The sequence below is a fragment of the Macaca mulatta genome, chromosome 4, assembly GCF_049350105.2.
Source record: "Macaca mulatta isolate MMU2019108-1 chromosome 4, T2T-MMU8v2.0, whole genome shotgun sequence".
In the NCBI taxonomy this organism is placed as follows: Eukaryota; Metazoa; Chordata; class Mammalia; order Primates; family Cercopithecidae; genus Macaca; species Macaca mulatta.
In genome coordinates, this window is record NC_133409.1 from 143354161 (window position 1) to 143372714 (window position 18554).

General features: G+C 38.7%; 1 protein-coding gene across 2 annotated transcripts in view; it reads right to left on the reverse strand.

The window, feature by feature from the left end:
* Window positions 1-18554, reverse strand: part of DNAH8 (dynein axonemal heavy chain 8) — a 317698-nt gene that overhangs the window by 182645 nt on the left and 116499 nt on the right. For both annotated transcript variants that reach the window (XM_078000047.1, XM_028847604.2), the window contains 6 exons: window positions 16350-16412; window positions 12658-12758; window positions 8196-8333; window positions 7801-8041; window positions 4327-4526; window positions 967-1120 (listed from right to left, as the gene is read on the reverse strand). In XM_078000047.1, the coding sequence (XP_077856173.1) occupies window positions 967-1120; window positions 4327-4526; window positions 7801-8041; window positions 8196-8333; window positions 12658-12758; window positions 16350-16412 (897 nt within the window). The remainder of the gene's footprint in view (window positions 1-966; window positions 1121-4326; window positions 4527-7800; window positions 8042-8195; window positions 8334-12657; window positions 12759-16349; window positions 16413-18554) is intronic.

Below are 18554 nucleotides of genomic sequence, written 5' to 3' on the forward strand. Positions count from 1 at the left end.
TGCAAGTGAAAATTTTCTGTTTACTATGAATGATATTAAGCTTTGCACTCAGTTGCAAAAATGCCTCTAGAAATTGGCATAATCTTTCCTCTTTTAAAAATAGAGTCTTCTGATTAAAAACAAAAATGATATATTTCAGTTTAATGTTTTAAAAATGTGCTATAGTACAAAGGAAATCAGTCATTTAAAAAAAAAAAAAAAAAAAAACTCTTTTATCCTTGATTTTTAACCTATATAGACCCTGTTTGTAAATATGGAAGTTTAGGAAGAGCAGGCTTAGTTTTCTAAGAGCAAAGTTACCTTCATCAACTAAACCTATCAGTTATTATAGTTATTGGCATTTATTTAAAAGGCCCCAATAGAGCTGTTCTAAAGGTTTTGTTACAGCCTCCCAAGGCTGTTTTCTTGCTCCACAGTATGTTTCTGATCTGTTAGTAGTAGACTTACTAAGAATTAACAAAAGTTAATCTGTGCTTACAGAACATAGATTAATTTTAATACTACTCTCAGAGGAATATTATGAGGTTAACTCTTAGAAAAGATGAACTACTATAATAGTACCGCATTTGAATGTACCTCACATCTTCAAACAACCTCGAGATTATTCACTGTTTAAAACTACGTGAGTTTCTTCTTTCTGCTAATCAGAGGTCAGCACTTTCTAAAAAACTTTTTCTGTAAAGGGCCAGATATTAAAGATCTTAGACTTTTTGGGCCATATAATCTGAGTTATAACTACTCAAGTCTGCTGTTGTGGTGCTAAAGCAGCCACAGACAATATATAAAGGAATGGATGTGGCTGTGTTCCAATAAAACTTTATTTACAAAAACAGGCAAGTGGGCCATAGTTTGCCAAACCCTGGCATAGTTAAGCTTTGACCATACGTCTTTGCGAAGACTTTTACAGAGACATATAGACAACATACACCAAATTATTTTATCAGTAATTACAAAAGTTGTATTTACCTGAGGCAGCTGTTTGGCAATATCTCCACCTACAAAGACGGCTTCAAGATAAACCCAAAGGTTCTGTACTACGAGCCACTCTTCAATTATATCTGAGGAAGTGGACAATTTATACACCCAATTTTGGATATTTTTTTTAAATGGAGCATTGTATCTAAAAGGTAAGAACAGAAAAGATCACGTTTCAAAGAAGATTCAGAAAATTGTACGGCCTTATTGAAGTAAATTACAGAAGAAATATTACTTTGGGAATGAATGTTTTGTCCTAAAAGGGCAGTTTCTAATAGATATTATACAGCTAATAAAAATTGTTGCTTTTTATGAATAAAACTCATATAACTATAGTGATTTTACTTATTGTTACCATATGTCAGTCATAGAATAGAAGAATGGGCCTAGTTTTTGTTTGTTTGTTTGTTTGTTTTTAGAGACAGTCTCACTCTGTCACCAGGGCTGGAGTGCAGTGATGTGATCTCGGCTCACTGCAAGCTCCGCCTCCCAGGTTCACGCCATTCTCCTACGTCAGCCTCCCAAGTAGCTGGGACTACAGGTGCCCGCCACCACACCTGGCTAATTTTTTATATTTTTAGTAGAGACAGGGTTTCACCATGTTAACCAGGATGGTCTCGATCTCCTGAGCTCATGATACGCCCACCTTGGCCTCCCTAAGTGCTGGGATTACAAGTGTGAGCCACTGTGCCTGGTCAGAATGGGCTAGTATTATGGTGCATAGGTCCAGCAAAGGAAATGTGCTGGTCACTTCTGGGAGTAAATGGCAAACAAAGAATAAGGTAGTTTCCAAAACTTCTGTGAACCAAATCCAAGTGGGGACTGCCTGTGAGAGCAACACGTAAGACACTGTTACTGGTCCGTGGAACTATTGAATCTAGGGAAAGAGACCACTATCCAGGGATTTTCCTTTTATGAATGGTCTTGAAGGTTTCATTCAGCAAGAGACAGACTATCTCTAAAGGGACAGGACAAATCAGATCCCTAAAGATCAGGAGAGGGTTAGGTATCACCAGGTTCACCTGGAGAAAGATGACCACAAAGCCAGGGTCAAGCTTGAGATCTGATATTCACTTACAGAGGTTCTCTTCCCACCCACAGACAGAGAATTACACCAGGTACTACAACTAGTTTCTGCAGTGCTAGAGACCCAGGGTTGCTACCCCCATACAGCATGGCTCCTGTTTTTTGATCATCAGGACTTGCTGAAGTCTTTATGAGAATACAAAGGGTCCAGAAAGCTGAGCACAACAAAGGAAGACAAGAAGTAGAATGGATGCCATGGAGGAAGCAATGGGAGGCTACTGGGTAAAAACCCCAACTACCTACAGTTACAGCAAGAAGCCTACTGCAGCGTGTGGCAGGGGCAAGCAGTTTCAATGTGGTGCAGTGGCATTTGCTGGTGAGTGGCACTTGTTGACTAGGATCTTCAAACTCTTCTTGATCTAGTCCAGAGTGATTTGAAGGTATTCACCTGTGGAATGGGGTTTTTTCTGGGTACAGTCCGATGCCTGAATACAACCCATAACTTCCCTGAAAGCCTATGTTACACATGAAGTTATAAATGGAGTTGTACATAAATTGTTCCAAGGAGGTAGGTAATCCAATTGCTCAGGGAGTAAGAGGCATTTTTCCCAATACTCAGTTTATACTGTTTCCCGGGCCACTGGTCGAGAGCTGAAAGGCAGTCAATATGCCAAAAACATCTTCCAAATAAAGACATGTAAAACAGCATGGCATGGACAGGCATCTAGGGAGATGAAGCAACTAGATAGGCCAAAAATGGTTCTGCACAGAAAAAAAAAAGTCATCCTTGATTGTGTATAACTTCTAAAGACGGAAAAGGGAGATCTGAAACAAAATCGAGCATAGCTAGTTTTTTTGGCCAGATACCTGCAATTGTACAACTTTGTGTGGTCAAACCCACCATGTCCCATGAAGTCCCATGGAATCAGGGATCCACCAGGGAAGTGTCACAATACAGGCAACATCTACAGTCAAGTCTCACCCAAGAAGACATACAGCTTCCTTCTGAAGTCACATCAAAGTAGTCCTAGAGATCTAGCAGGTATGACTCACTACTAGGTCAGTCTGTGGTTAGTTCTGGAACAGGCTTTCCAGAACTAACTTGGCACTGCAAAGTTCTCTAGGAGGAGAATCTCCCAGAATGTGATGACTTCTTAGCTATCCTTATACTCTTTCTGGCAGGGCCAGAAGTTTGTAAACATTGAGTTTACTAATACACAAATAGGTATTTTACTAATCAGGTTATGTCCAAGTAAGTATGAATTTAAGAAAGGCTTCAAATCCTGAATTTCTTGGCTGCAGACACTGCCCAGGTGAATCTACAGCCCTTCTTCAAGAGGTTATCATCCAGGAAGTCAGACGGCAAAATCTGCAATGAACCATAGGGAAACAGTAGCCCACGAAGTCTAGAAACTACTGAATATCCTATGGTCACCTTTGCCAGGATTCCCTGAAAGCAGAAGATGCATCCAAGGACCTTGACCTTTATAAATTCAACCAAGAACTCCCTGGACTGGCAGCTTTGTCATTACACAAATACAAGACGGCCCCTGGAGCCAGAGGTCACGCAGGATGCCACTCACTAACCAGTGATTCCAACCTGGAAAAGGGATATTAGCTATTTCTTAGGTGTGTTCAGGTGAAGAATAGTTGAGAACTACTGCATAGTCAGCTAGAGGAATAGAGGTTGCCAGTGCCAAAGACCTGACAGAATATTTAATCTGACTAAGTCCTATAAGAATTTCCTAAAGCTGCACTCGAGATCATAGGTACCTTCGAGCTGGTCCGTAGTTCAATGATGATCAGGTGACCTCATTCAGACCATAATGGTCTCAGCCTCTTTTCACCAAAAAAAATGAAAGTCTCTACGTAAGTGCCAAGCCCCTCATGGGCAGATTGCTCTAGTGGTAGACTGCTCTCACGGGTGGCCAGCAGGCTTTTACTGGGTCATTGGGTGAATGCTTGAACAGGATTAGCCAAGAGGTCAATGATGTCAAATCAGAGGAACAAAGGAGAGAAAAGATAAAATGAAGAGGTCATCTCAGTGGGGAGCCAAGACCTTCAGAGGACAAGCTGCCAGTTTGGGGAGGACTAATTAGGATGGGGCCCACCAGGAAAAATAGGGAAGGGGAGACGAGTACCATTAAAGAAGAGATGGAGGCCATGATTATTAGGGAAAACGGGCAGTTCATATAGGGACAGACAAGATAGAGCAATTTAGTGCAGAATCCTATCCAATGCAAGAGCTTTAAAACTGAGCTTTTACTTAGAATTTTATAACCCTAAATATCCCATTTAAACCTCTCCCCTAAATTATAAAATTACCTGTTGCTGAGTAAGGACCCTAAGACCATTAAACTATCCTCCATCAAAGTGATAATTTCTCCCGATTCGGTTCCTTTGAGCAGGAGCTCTCCTTTTCCCTTAAATGCTGCAAAACTCAGATTTTGGTTGGTCCAATTCTCAATCACCTGAGTCAGCTTGGCTTCGATATCCTTCTCCTTAATGGCAGATATGCAAATATCCTTTGAAGGAAAAGCAAAGAATATGTCATGATGTTTTCAACTACAAATTAAGTGCATCACAAAATCATAGAATTTTTTTTAGCTTGAAAGGGACCTGGAAGTCACCCAGTTCATGTAGTCATTTTACAGCCAAGAAAAGGCTTCAGATCAGCGTGTTGCAACTTGACACTAGAGCCTTATGACTCGCCGACTACTAATTATTTTTCTGTCCCACATACATGAAACAATGGAACTTAAATCATCATTTTTCAGATTATGTTTTCAATTGGAGCTTCTGGCTAAAATGGGGATAATCACAGCTGCCCTGTCTATCCCAGAGGTTAGCTATGAGAATCAAATGAGAACATACACAACAGTCTTTTGAACACTTTCAAGTAACATATAGATATTACTATATTCCTGCCTGTTCTGGTCCTAATATGAATATCTCATTTGCTTAAACATCAATTGTTTTTTTTCTTATGGGTTTTTCCATATTTTGGGGGGAATACTTAATAAGAAAGACTCATGAAAGAAAATAAAAGTAACATATTTTCCCCACAATGCCTCAACTTGTGTTCACAGTTAGAATCACAGAGATGAAAAAGAATTTAAAGGTGTGAGATGTTTCCACAAATGATCATAACACAAATTAGTGTGGAATAAATGTCCTAAGAATGATGTGAACCATGGTGATGTCTGAGGACAGAGGCCTGTGCTGAGGAGGAACGGCTTCACAGAGGAAGAGGTGAGATTCCAGCACAGGCTCTCTGGGAGGAAGAGGAAATTCTGTCCTGAAGGGGAGGCTTCCTTTAGAGGCAGTGAGTCCAGTAACAGCAGGAATCTAATTTGGCTAATGCTAGGGCATGTGTGGCTGAGCAACTAGACGTATCTGGGTGGACAGTACTAAGACTCTGTTTTGTGTACCAAGAGGAATTAACAGAATCCTGGAATTACTTGAAATTGTATAATAAACCACAGCCTACGAATGGCTACATTATTTTTTTTAATTTATTTATTATTATTATACTTTAAGTTGTATTATTATACTTTAAGTTGTAGGGTACATGTGCATAACGTGCAGGTTTGTTACATATGTATACTTGTGCCATGTTGCTGTGCTGCACCCATCCACTCGTCATTTACATCAGGTATAACTCCCAGTGCAATCCCTCCCCCCTCCCCCCTCTCCATGATAGGCCCCGGTGTGTGATGTTCCCCTTCCTGAGTCCGAGTGATCTCATTGTTCAGTTCCCACCTATGAGTGAGAACATGCGGTGTTTGGTTTTCTGTTCTTGTGACAGTTTGCTAAGAATGATGGATTCCAGCTGCATCCAAGTCCCTACAAAGGACACAAACTCATCCTTTTTTATGGCTGCATAGTATTCCATGGTGTATATGTGCCACATTTTCTTAATCCAATCTGTCACTGATGGACATTTGGGTTGATTCCAAGTCTTTGCTATTGTGAATAGTGCTGCAATAAACATACGTGTGCATGTGTCTTTATAGCAGCATAATTTATAATCCTTTGGGTATATACCCAGTAATGGGATGGCTGGGTCATATGGTACATCTAGTTCTAGATCCTTGAGGAATCGCCATACTGTTTTCCATAATGGTTGACACATACTTATAAGAAGCAGATGGTCAGCCAAAGTGTTTCTAACTCTTTGTTTCTTTGTGATATTTACAAATAGGACAAAAATGCTTTGAAAGAAAAGCTTTTTGTGTACACACGTTGTCAAAAAGAGGTAGGGGAAGGCAGAAAACCCAAACCATATATTTGGAAGATTTCTGGTCACATGGTGCATTTTCTTAACTCCAAAAACATAGAATAATGGATAAAATAATTTTTTTAAAGTAAGTACAAAAGCAAACAACCAGCCTTAAAAACAAGATAAATATCTCCATGAACCAAAAGTGGAAAAGCTATGCAGACCATTTGGTGGAGCTGAAACACAGGCCTGAGGGCCCCGGTCACTGGGGCCAAGCCTCTGGTTCCCATGGGGTGAAGAAGAATAGAAACGATCTATAGGAGGAGCACCTGAGCTGGGGTCTAGCGCCCTCCAATCATGGAAGGAGGCTGAAAACACTGCCTCCAGCTGCCATCTAGGCAACTAGATTAAATGGAACGTGGACCTGGGGGATGGGGTGACACAAAGCCAGCCCCACAACCAGGACCTGAAACAGGTCAGCGCATGCCTGGATCATCACACCACAGCACAGGAGGGGATGGGGGATGGAGACCACTGTTACAACCCCTGGCTCTCGGGCTCTCAACTTGGGGCTGAGGGGACGTGGGCAGTGGAGGAGGCAACCACAAGGCCACTAAACAAGGAAAACTAAGACATGAACGGACACAGACAATTTTAACACGTTATATAAGCCAGATTTTTTGAAATCCTGCCATTCAAAATGAGTCCTCCCAGCCACCCCAATAAAAATGACAAAATCCATGAAAAAATCTAAGGCTCAGAGGATAGCCAACATAAAAAGCAACCACAGCAAAAATTCAGTCCAGGTGAAATTAATCTTAAAGAAGAATCTGAAAACATCTTTATATTTAATTTACAGTTGTTGAAGTATAGGTAAAGATAGTATAGATAAAATAATATTGGCCACGAGTTGATAAATGTTAGAGTAAGGAGAGCTTTACTTTTGTAGGTGTTTGAAATTTTCTCTAATGAAAAATGTTTAAATAATTATGTTTAAAATGTTCAAAGAGATAAGCGAAGACATCTATAAATCTATAGATTTGAAACCTACAGATCTGGAAATATATATAGATTTAAGACTCTGTAGATCTAAGAATCTACAAAAAGGACAGAAAAATTTTAATGCAAAAATGAAAAAAAATGGTGGCCACAAAAAAGAACCAATTAAAAATCTTGGAAAGGAAAAATGTAATAATAGAAAATTCTAAAAACTTAATAGACTGAACAAGAAAAAACATAAAATTAGAAATTTGGAAAATAGAGGGATTCACCAAGAACACAATACATAAATAAACAAATATTTTTTAAGTGGAAGTGCATTCTGGGGACAAGGAAGATATATTGAAGGGCTCCAAAACAAATGTATTTCAAATAATGTATTTCAAATAATCGTATAATCTCATTGAGTAACAAGATTATTTCATAAAAGTCAAGAATGTTCAGGATCATTCCAAATTTTGAGGGTGCATTACAGAGGGCAATGAGTCCAACCTCTCATAAAATATCTACAACTCTCAGAAAAGAAAAAAGGGACATTCTTTAATGGATCATTGATAAGAACGTATACGCTTATGTACCTCAATATCATCCTTATTTTTAAGGAGTGGTGCTTCCATGATATTTCTAAGGCAAAAAGAATCAGATTCCACATCAAATGGGGTTCCAGTTAATTCGGAGATTCTATCCCAGTGCCTCTGTTTCATGGCCTTATTGGTCATCATTTCCAGTAGAGGACATGACTCACTGAAATCATCAATTCTCTTTCTGAGATCCAAAAAAGCTTGCCAGTCTTTAAGTCCTTTTGGAAGTTTCCGACATCTTTCAGAAAGAAAGAGAAAAAAATGCCACCTTCACATTTCTTTGAAGAAGGTTTTATGTATATACAGTAGTATATTAGGGAATAAATTAGCTTCTGAAATACCTATAGGATCCTAAGAAGATAGGCATTATAAAAAATTCCATTGAGACTCACCTGTTTTGAAATTCCAGCAGTTCTGCATTAATTTTTTCAATATCTACATCTCCCCAAAGTATTTCATAATAACCACTAATACTGCTCATTACAGTGTCATACAATCCATACAGCTTCTGCAGCAAGTTGAGTTCTTTTCTGGGAAACAAAGTAATTAAGTTATCTCATCATGTATAGTATTTAATAAATTCCATTACTGGAAAGGCAGAGTTCATCCAATCAAATATTTCATACATTGTGTGTACAGTGTCTTATAGATACCAAATGCATACAACTATATCCGTTTTCAATACAAGGACTTTGTTAAAGATCTGCTATTAAGGTCAAGTTTACAGCTCCCAAATATTCCAGATCATACTATAACTTGACATTAGCAAATGGTTCATTTTGTAAAGAAAAAACCTTGCTATTTTTTAATGAGAAACTTACTACACCAATCATTGCAAACAATTGACCAAAACTTAATGATAAGGTCATAGCTGCGGCTAAGGTTTCATTTGACTTTTTTTCTTTCAAATACAAGCTGGATTTTATGAGAACGTTTCCCTCGACTAAGTCCTGGTCTGCCTTTAAGACTGAGCTTAAACATCCCATTCCTACCAGAAGTTTTCCCTCATGTGGCCAGGTGTGGTGGCATGTGACTGTAGTCCCAGCTACTTGGGAGGGTGATGTGAAAGGACTGCTTGAGCCCAGGAGTTCAAGGCTGCAGTGAACTATGATTGCACCACTGCACTCCAGCCTGAGCAACAGAACAAGACCCTATCCAAAACAAACAAACAACAAAATCCCACATGTGCCCAGATGAAGTTTCTGTATTTAAAACAAGAATAAAAGGTCCGAGTAAAGAAAAATTCTTAAATGTGTAAAACACCAAATTGACCACTTAACAGAATTTGTGGATTCTCCCAGAAATTCCTCAGCCCTTAGTATACCATAAGGTTCTACTGGATTCAATTTTAGTTTTCAAGTTTATTCATAAGGATTGACATTCACAACTTTTATTCTTCATTAGAGATACTTCAAAAACCAAAAATAAATTTTTTAATGAAGTCAAGTCATTCTATTATTTTATTTTATTTTTGAGAGAGAATCTCGCTCCGTTGCCCAGGCTGGAGTACAGTGGCACGATCTCGGCTCACCGTGATCTCTGCCTCCTGAGTTCAAGCGATTCTCCTGCCTCAGCCTCCCGAGTAGCTGAGATTACAGGCAGGTGCCACCACCCCCAGCTAATTTTTGTATTTTTAGTAGACAGGGTTTCGTGATGTTAGCCAGGCTGGTCTTGAACTCCTGATCTCAGGTGATCCGTCTGCCTCAGCCTCCCTAAGTGCTGGGATTACAAGCATGAGCCACCGTGCTCAGCCCATTCTATCTTGTAATTACCATGTAGGTGTAGAAGATCCTTTTACAAATTGAAAACACATTCTGCAATCTTAGTTGTCTTATTTTTCCAATTCTTGATTCATTTTTCATCATTCTTAGAATTATTTCATTATTACTTATTATTATTCTCAACTATGCTAAAAATGACTAAAAAAAATAAGAAAAAAGAATGATGACATTGCCTAAAGGGTAATTCAATAGTGAAAAAAAAGTGACTATTGTATCATCCTCCAGGCTTCTTATTGTGTTACATAAAGTATTGCAAAATCTTTCAAAAAAGTATATAAGAAGAATGCCAGAGACACCATTTTTGTAGTCTTTTGATTTTTGCTTGTTTAGCTTTTATTTAATACAGTTAAGAATTCAGAATTTTTCATTTTCTACCTAAAAGGGCAAAGAGAAGAAAATTGACAAAGAAATGTGTTTTCCAAGTATTAAACAGAAAAGAGACAGCAGCATTTCCTTTTGATGGTGAAATTGATTAATATGTGAAATCTCAATCTATGTCTTCAGATGATGATAACCTAGATGAATTTTATAAAATCCAGTAATTTATAAGTAAACAATATATTTCTGTAGACTTCAATAGAAGTAAGGGCCTTATCATGCAATATTTTGTAACAAGAACCTAGACTATCCCATTTTGTGAAAAAGACAAGTCATAGTGTTCCTTCGTTATTTATGATATTTACATAAGTTTTATTTGATACATTTCATAAGTGGACAAATGTTGAAGTGAGATGTGTATTCAAGGAAATGGATGATTTAGAAATTTAAAATTTCTTGGAATTGATCATTCAAATCTAAAAGTAAAGTCTTCTGTATTTATGGAGCAAAACAGATGACAGTCTTCTCTTAAAAAAAAGGTGACTGAGTTTTCAACTGTTTTGAATCTTGACAATGCAAGTGCAAGAAAAATCAGAAGTAATGATAAAGCCAGAGATTCACTGGAGATGATTTAAAATATGAAATCCATATTTACAACACGGATATGCTCCAGGTTCACACATGACAGCTGATGAGGAGTTAGTCTCATACAATGCTGGTCCCCATTTTGTATACATACATCTTCAATCCAGGATATTACAGAATAAAAGTTTGAGTTTACTCTGCTTAAATTCTTATTAAATCTTCTAATAAAAGTGCTTCTCCACCAGACATGGTGACTCACGCCTGTAATCCCAGCACTTTGGGAGGCCAAGGCAGGTGGATGACCTGAGGTCAAGAGTTTGAGACCAGCCTGACCAACACGATGAAACCCTGTCTCTACTAAAAATATAAAATTAACCAGGTATGGTGGCACATGCCTATAATCCCAGCTACCTGGCAGGCTGAGGCAGGCGAATCGCTTGAATTCAGGAGGTGGAGGTTGCAGTGAGTCGAGATCACACCATTGCACTCCAGCCTGGGCAACAAGAGTGAAACTCCATCTTAAAAATAAAAATTTTAAAAAGTGCTTCTTGGCTGGGTGCAGGGGCTCACACCTGAAATCCCAACACATTGGGAGACCAAGGTGGGAGGATCACTTGAGCCCCAAAGTTCAAGACCAGCCTGGGCAACATAAGGAGGCTCCTGTCTGTATAAAAATGTTTTTAAAATTAGCCGGGACCAGTGGCACGCGCCTGTAATCCCCGCTACCTGGGAGGCTGAGGCAGGAGGATCACTTGAACTCTGGAAGTTGAGTGATTCCACCACTTCACTCCAGTACTAGCAACAGAGTGAGATCCTGTCTCAAAAAAAACAAAAAACAAAAAACAAACAAAAAAATGAGCTTCAAAGCTTTTCTCACCATTCTCACCATTGTGTAAATTATTCACAAAATTTAAAATATCAAAATGAAAATGGTCCGTTGGTCCAGATGGTAAATGGTGATGATGATTTCTCCTGCTAGCCTGAGGGTGAACGCATTGGATCTGAGGTTGAGTGCGCATCACAATCACCTGGAGTGTGTAAAATGCAGATTTCCTAGGACCCAATCCCAGAGGTTCCAATTCCGTAACTCAGAAATGAGGGCCAGACATCTGTAATTCTAACACAATTGGCTAATGGATTACATTTGGAGAGTAACTGTTTTAGAAAGAGAATACAAACCACCTACCCTAAATGGCTGAAGCATTCATTTCTCTTTAGAAAATTTCATGTCTATTTTCATGAAATTTTCATGCTGTGGCTTGAAGGCAGTCAGCATAAAGTTATTTTCCAAAGCCAAGACTCTAATGAGTTAATTCTATCACTGTATTAATGTTGCTTTTAAGGAAAGTTATATTTCAAATTCTTTGAGAATATTCTAAAATTCGATTGAAATACACTTGTTTATATGTGATTTATAATCAGTTAGCTTATTTGGCCTTCAATCTCACTAAATTCTATGTCTACTCAATGGGGAAGAGCATTTTACCATAAATGGAGTAAGAAGGCGAGGGGAGCCAGCACGGTGGCTCACACCTGTAATCCCAGCACTTTGGGAGGTCGAGGTGGGTGGATCATGAGGTCAGGAGATGGAGACCATCCGGGCTAACACGGTGAAACCCCGTCTCTACTAAAAATACAAAAAAACTAGCCAGGCATGGTGGTGGGCACCTGTAATCCCAGCTACTTGGAAGGCTGAGGCAGGAGAATGGCATGAACCCAGGAGGCAGAGCTTGCAGTGTGCCGAGATCGCACCACTGCACTCCAGCCTGGGCGACAGAGCAAGACTCCGTCTCAAAAAAAAAAAAAAGAAGGCAAGGGGAGCCAGGAGGGTTATTCCTCTAAATAAACAAAAGTTACTCAAAATTGCAGTGCTTCTGCATAATCACTGACACTATGCAAAAACAGTCAAAGAAAAAGTAAAGCATACGCTAAATATAGACCATGCATGCTCAAAATTTTAGCAACATATTTTCCATTCCCCTAGAACGTTTCTTTTGTGTAGGAGACCGTGTGTCCGATTTGTCAGGAATAGCTGGAATAAGGAGAATATTCAGTTGTGCTCCAAGCTGTGGTGTCCTCTGCATAATAAAGGATTTAATGGTGACATGATTCTTCTAATAGATAGTATTTAATTATTTGCATGTAATACTTGCTTATTTTCTAAACTCACCTGGTTTTTTGTAAAACCTCATAGTCAGTCACAGGCAATCCAAAAAGTTGTTCACCAGATGAATACGTAACAAATTTCCTCCACAGATCATCAAAATTGGCCTGTAACAAAGGTTTTTAAATTGTACTAAAATATAATTAATTCAGTAGAATTAAAGTAGAATTTATTATCATTGGGATAAAAGCTAGGTTGAGGCTCATTAAGTAATATCTATAAAATAAGGATTTGTGAAGCAAATTTATACTGATACCAAGCTATCAGAGGAAAAGGTAAACATGTTAGCTTTCAAGCATTCTAAAAGCACTCATTTTATATAAAATTATTTCTTCTTCTCCAGAAGGCCTACATTTCGAGTTCCCATAAGTACATCTAAAAGTAATAAAGCTGCATTTTTAAAACTCTACAATTCTGGATTTTTCAGTAATTTAGACTGGCCATGTCTATCCTACCGGGTTCAAATGAGCAAAGTGTTAGTATAATCCATTCAGTCCTGTTTTCTCTACATGCAATGAAGAGTCTATAAAAAAGAAGATTCGGCCGGGCGCGGTGGCTCACGCCTGTAATCTCAGCACTTTGGGAGGCCGAGGCGGGCGGATCACAAGGTCAGGAGATCGAGACCACGGTGAAACCCCGTCTCTACTAAAAATACAAAAAATTAGCCGGGCGCGGTGGCGGGCGCCTGTAGTCCCAGCTACTCAGGAGGCTGAGGCAGGAGAATGGCGTAAACCCAGGAGGCGGAGCTTGCAGTGAGCCGAGATCGCGCCACTGCACTCCAGCCTGGGCGACAGAGCGAGACTCCGTCTCAAAAAACAAACAAACAAACAAAAAACAAAAAAAAAAACAAAAAAAAAAAGAAGATTCAATTTTAATGCCATTTGAAATAATTCTAACCTCTTAAATCAGCAAAGTTAATGCACATGTCTTTTAATTTTTCCTTTTGAATTGGAATTTGAATATCCTATATTTGAGATGCTAAATATTAGCAATGTTCAAAGCACAAATGCCAACAGAAGTAACCCATCTGTGAGGACGTATGAGCACTCTGTGTAAGTGGCACAGCATATTCCCGAAAACCCTAAATTCCCAGCCCTGGAGAATATCCAGCATCAGACCTCACAAGGCTTAGACAAAAATACAGGTCTGACAGATAACGTTAGTATATTTTACAGGACCCAGATCGGGAAGACACGAAGATACGGGGGGAACTCGAATGAACTCTTAGTTCCTAGAGGGCAAGGGCCATATTTTGTACTTTGTATATTCCTTGGTGTTTGGCATGGTGGTTACTTAATAAATGTGCTGAAGAGTCCATGGAACTATGTGAACACTAACGAAGGATAAACAATAACATCAAAGTTAGAATGCATTAAAATAGTGGTGTTTAAAAACTTATCAATGTGTAAAGACTATTGATGGATGCCAATCACTTACCTCTTCTTTTCTTTCAGGTTCCAAGTAACATAAAAAGACCCACAGCATCAGCTGAACAGGAATAAAGTATCAGCTTTGTCAACAGGACAGCAGGGTGCCCAGGAACTCCCCAAAACACGTATAAATTTGCATGAGAGAGCACCATCAGGATCCAGGGCCCAATATAAGGCACCTCTACCTCCGCAGATCCAGACTTTGGCACCTGCTTTTTTTTTAGGGAGTTGGAGTATACCTCATTTTGAAAACGGTTGTGTCTGCAAATCTGACCTCAAGTCACATATCCAGCGAGGTGCACGGCAAACAGCCTGTTTGGCTCACATCCCGAGGCACAGGCAGAACAGAAGGTACAGAAAGGCAAAAGATGTGCCCTACATTGTCTTTTTTTTGGAGATGGTTTTTTTGTTGTTGTTATTGTTGTTTTACTTCGTTTTGTTCGTTTTTGTTTTTGTGTTTTTGAGATGGAGTCTTGCTCTGTCGCCCAGGCTGGAGTACAGTGGTGCAATCTCAGCTCACTGCAACCTCCACCTCCCAGGTTCAAGTAATTCTCCTGCCTCAGCCTTCTGAGTAGGCTGGGATTACAGGCACATGCCACAATGCCCAGCTACATTAGCAACCCCTGGGTAAAATCTTGGCACATAATGTCCCAGTTGCTGACCAATTAATTGGTTTACATCACATGCCTTAAATTTTCTCTGCAAATTTGAAAATAAGGTCATCTGCTCAAACAAGCCTCAAAGCTACTCTTCCTACCACATTCCCTCCTTGGATACACAGTTCTACCTTCATCTATATGCCCAAGTTGGAAAGCTTTAACTTTTTCCCTCAAATCAGGTTTCAAGTCTGTCAATTCTGCTTCATTAAGAAACTCGTGATCCATCCAACTTTCTTCATTCTACAGGTGTCACTTGCTTGGTCTCAATCTTTACAACGTCTTGCTTGTGCTACCAAAACTGCTCTCAGTTTCATCTTCCTCTCTCCAAACCAGTCTCCACATTAGTACCACTAAAAATCTTTTAAAAACACAACTATTTTAAAAATTCAAGTATGATCGTATCACTCCCCGCTTAGAACCCTCCAACCCTCAAGACAGAATTCAGACTCCTTGTTATTGCCTACCGGGCCCTCCACTCGTGCTCGCTGCCCGCTCTGTCACCTCATTCCTCATCACTATCCTCTTTAGTACTGCATCCCAAAAGTGTACTACCTACCCTACACTCCTTACATCTCCCCATATCGCCCTACTAGTTTCCTCTCTGCCAGGCCTTTGTATGAGCTGCAAATTCTGCCTAACTTTCTTTTTCCCCTCCTTCTTCCCCTGGCTAACTCGAATTAGTCCTTCAAGATGCAGCCTAGATTCTTCCTCTTTCAGGAAGCCTTCTCCATCTGCCCCAACAGCCCATCTGTTTCCATTACAACAGTTTCCGTTACACAATTTCACATACCTAGGTCACAGCTCTCATCGCACTTGCAATTATCTCTCTAGCTTGCTGTCTCTCTATCAGATTTTAGCAGCTTAGAGGTAAGAACCACTTCTTAATCAAATTTCTTCTGAGCAAGTCACACAGTAGGCATCTGATCTTTTTTTTTTTTTATTACTAAGAATGCAGATGGGAAAGGGGACATGAAAAGAAAGTAACCACACTATTCAGCCACTGTGGGAAACAGGAAAAAGAGCAGGAGCAAAGAACAGAATTGCTTGATGCTCCTGAGGAGCAAGTTCACATAAGAATCCATGAATTTTCAAAGTATTAATCCATGTGAATGTGTGAACTTTCTCTAGATGCGCTCAGCAATCTGAGTGTAGAAAAAGATGGTGAATGGTTGGCCTGATCCAATGTACAGGCAGAGGAGATAGGACAAAGAAGTGGGGAAATTTAAAGAGATGGATGCAAAAGAAAGACAAAATAATGAATACAGAGGGAAAACATTTGCCAATATTTAAAATATTATTTTGATAAATTTTACTATACTATGATTTATTACTTTACATATCAAATGAAATGCTTAGAACTAAAATAAGTTATATACTTAAGTTGAAAATCAGTCTTATTCTCTAAAAATACAGAGAGCTATTCTGTAGAGAGGAGCATGGAAAGAGACAGAGCAGTCAATTGCATCATTTAGCAGATTAGAATACAATTAAGGTCTGATGTACTTGAAACACAAACTTTTCCATTATAAAGTAAAACCCACATCTTTCCCTAAAATCATTTTTTTTAAAATTACACATTGTCAATGTAACAAAAAAAATGTAGTTTCACCTGAAATATCTGTAGCCTGTTGCTAGCTTCTTGGGGTGGTATATTTGGAACCATGGGTCCTTCCTGTAAGGAAGAATAGAATCTCCATTTTCATTCTTGATCATATGTATTTGTCAGTTTATTGGGTTTATCTATCATTTCCATTTAAATAAACAAGCATTATTTTTAATTTAAATAATTTAATTGTGTCCTGTACTTGAAGATTTTATTTATTTCTAACAGCTTTATTGAGATGGAATTCACATACTATACAATTCATTCATTTAAAGTGTACAAGTCAATGATTTTTAGTACATTCACAGCGTTGTGCAACCATGACCACAGTCATTTAGAACATTTTCATCACTCCATCTTCCGTTCATTTTTAAAGGACCTTGACACAGCTAATAAAAAATGTGACAAAATTACATTCTGTATGGAGTGTGTACCCCAAGGGCTCTGCCCAATTTCATTTCTGATTACAAATGATGATGCTGTGTTTCTGTATTAGAATAACTGATACAGAGTTCTGAGAACAGCCTCTTTTTACTAATTGTTCAGCCCAATATGGAAATAGGGACTCACATAAGTTGAATATTTGGAAGAAGCAGAAAGCAGTGTCTGGTGGCTATGAACCAGAACACGGTTGCAAAGTAATCCCCAAAAACAGTTCCCAAAATAAGTAAAGGCATAAAATAATTTACTCTATAGCAACAAATTAAAATAACAGGGGCTACTTCCAATGGAAAAATGAAGGCTATTAAGTATATTAACATGGTCAATCATGATACGATGGATATACTAAATAATAGACTAGATTCCCAATATGATAGTGTTTAAAAAATAAACTGAGGCACAATAATTTTTTTAAGTTTATCTGAGCACACAGCTATTCATCAGTTGGGAAACTCCCAACTAGACTTGGTTCAGGGTCTCCACTGCAGAAGGCTTTTACAGAGTGAGCACAGAAGTAATACAAAGAAAACATTTTATTGGTTTCACTTATAAAATTGTCTTCTTTGGTCTATCCTGCTGGAAAGTCCCCAGTTATATAATTACAGGCTTGTTTGCTGCTTCTGATTAGTTGAGCTGTTTCTAATATAGGCATTTATAAGAAATAGCACATTCAGATTTGCTTATGTCTGCAAACTGTGCAAGGGTAAGGTAACTTAAAATGCCTGACTGGCTGTGTCTGTTCAGGGATTCTTTAGACCTGATCTCCATTTTAAATTTACTTTAACAATAGAATGAGGGGGCAAATCAACAGATATGTTTAGTACATGCTAAAAAAAAAAAAAACAGCATTATATAAGTGACTGGCTGTGTCTGTTCAGGAACTCTTCAGACCTGGTCTCCATTTTAAACTTACTTTAACAATAGAATGAGGGGACAAATTAACAGATATGTTTAGCACATGTTTAAAAAAAAAACATTATATAAGTAGCACCAAGGGCTTAAATCATCTTATGAATACAGATCCACTGTGACCACTAAAAGAAAGAATATTTCGGGGGAACATATTCAGTCTTGAGTTTAACTTCAAGGTCAACATTATCAGTCAGAATACCAGTTTGAGTAGCGTATGGGACTGACCCAGTAAGACATCTATTATTTATTCTCAGGGACCTTTTTGGTTCTCTAAGAGCTTGTGAGAACACAAAATCAATGGCATAATATCCTGGTATTAGGCGTTTATAGTTTCTCACAGCCTTCCAACAACTATATTACATTTTCTACCATGACAATTCAGGCCCCGAGAAAGGACAAAACCAGACCCTTTGTTCCTTCCACAATCTCCAAAGTTGTTGCTCCTTTTAACAGTAAAATCTGTTTTCTTTCTCTATAAAATTTGCTTAAAGCAAGCTTGCCCAACCCACGGCCCACAGGCCACACGAAGCCCAGGAGAGCTTTGAACGCAGCCCAACACGAATTCATAAACTTTCTTAAAACAATATGAGATTTTTCTGCAATTTTTAAAAGCTAACCAGCTATCGTTAGTGTTAGTGCATTTTATGTGTGGCCCAGAAAAATTCTTCTTCTTCCAATATGGCCAGGGAAGCCAAAAGATTGGACATCCCTGGTTTAAAGGATTAGCTATCCCCTTTTCCTGATAGCTGCAAATATAGCCACTTACATGCAACATACCTATTCGTCTGGGTTCATCACTTTCATTTCATATAAACATATCACAGAACATTTCAACATACAGCAAGAAAATACTTAAAT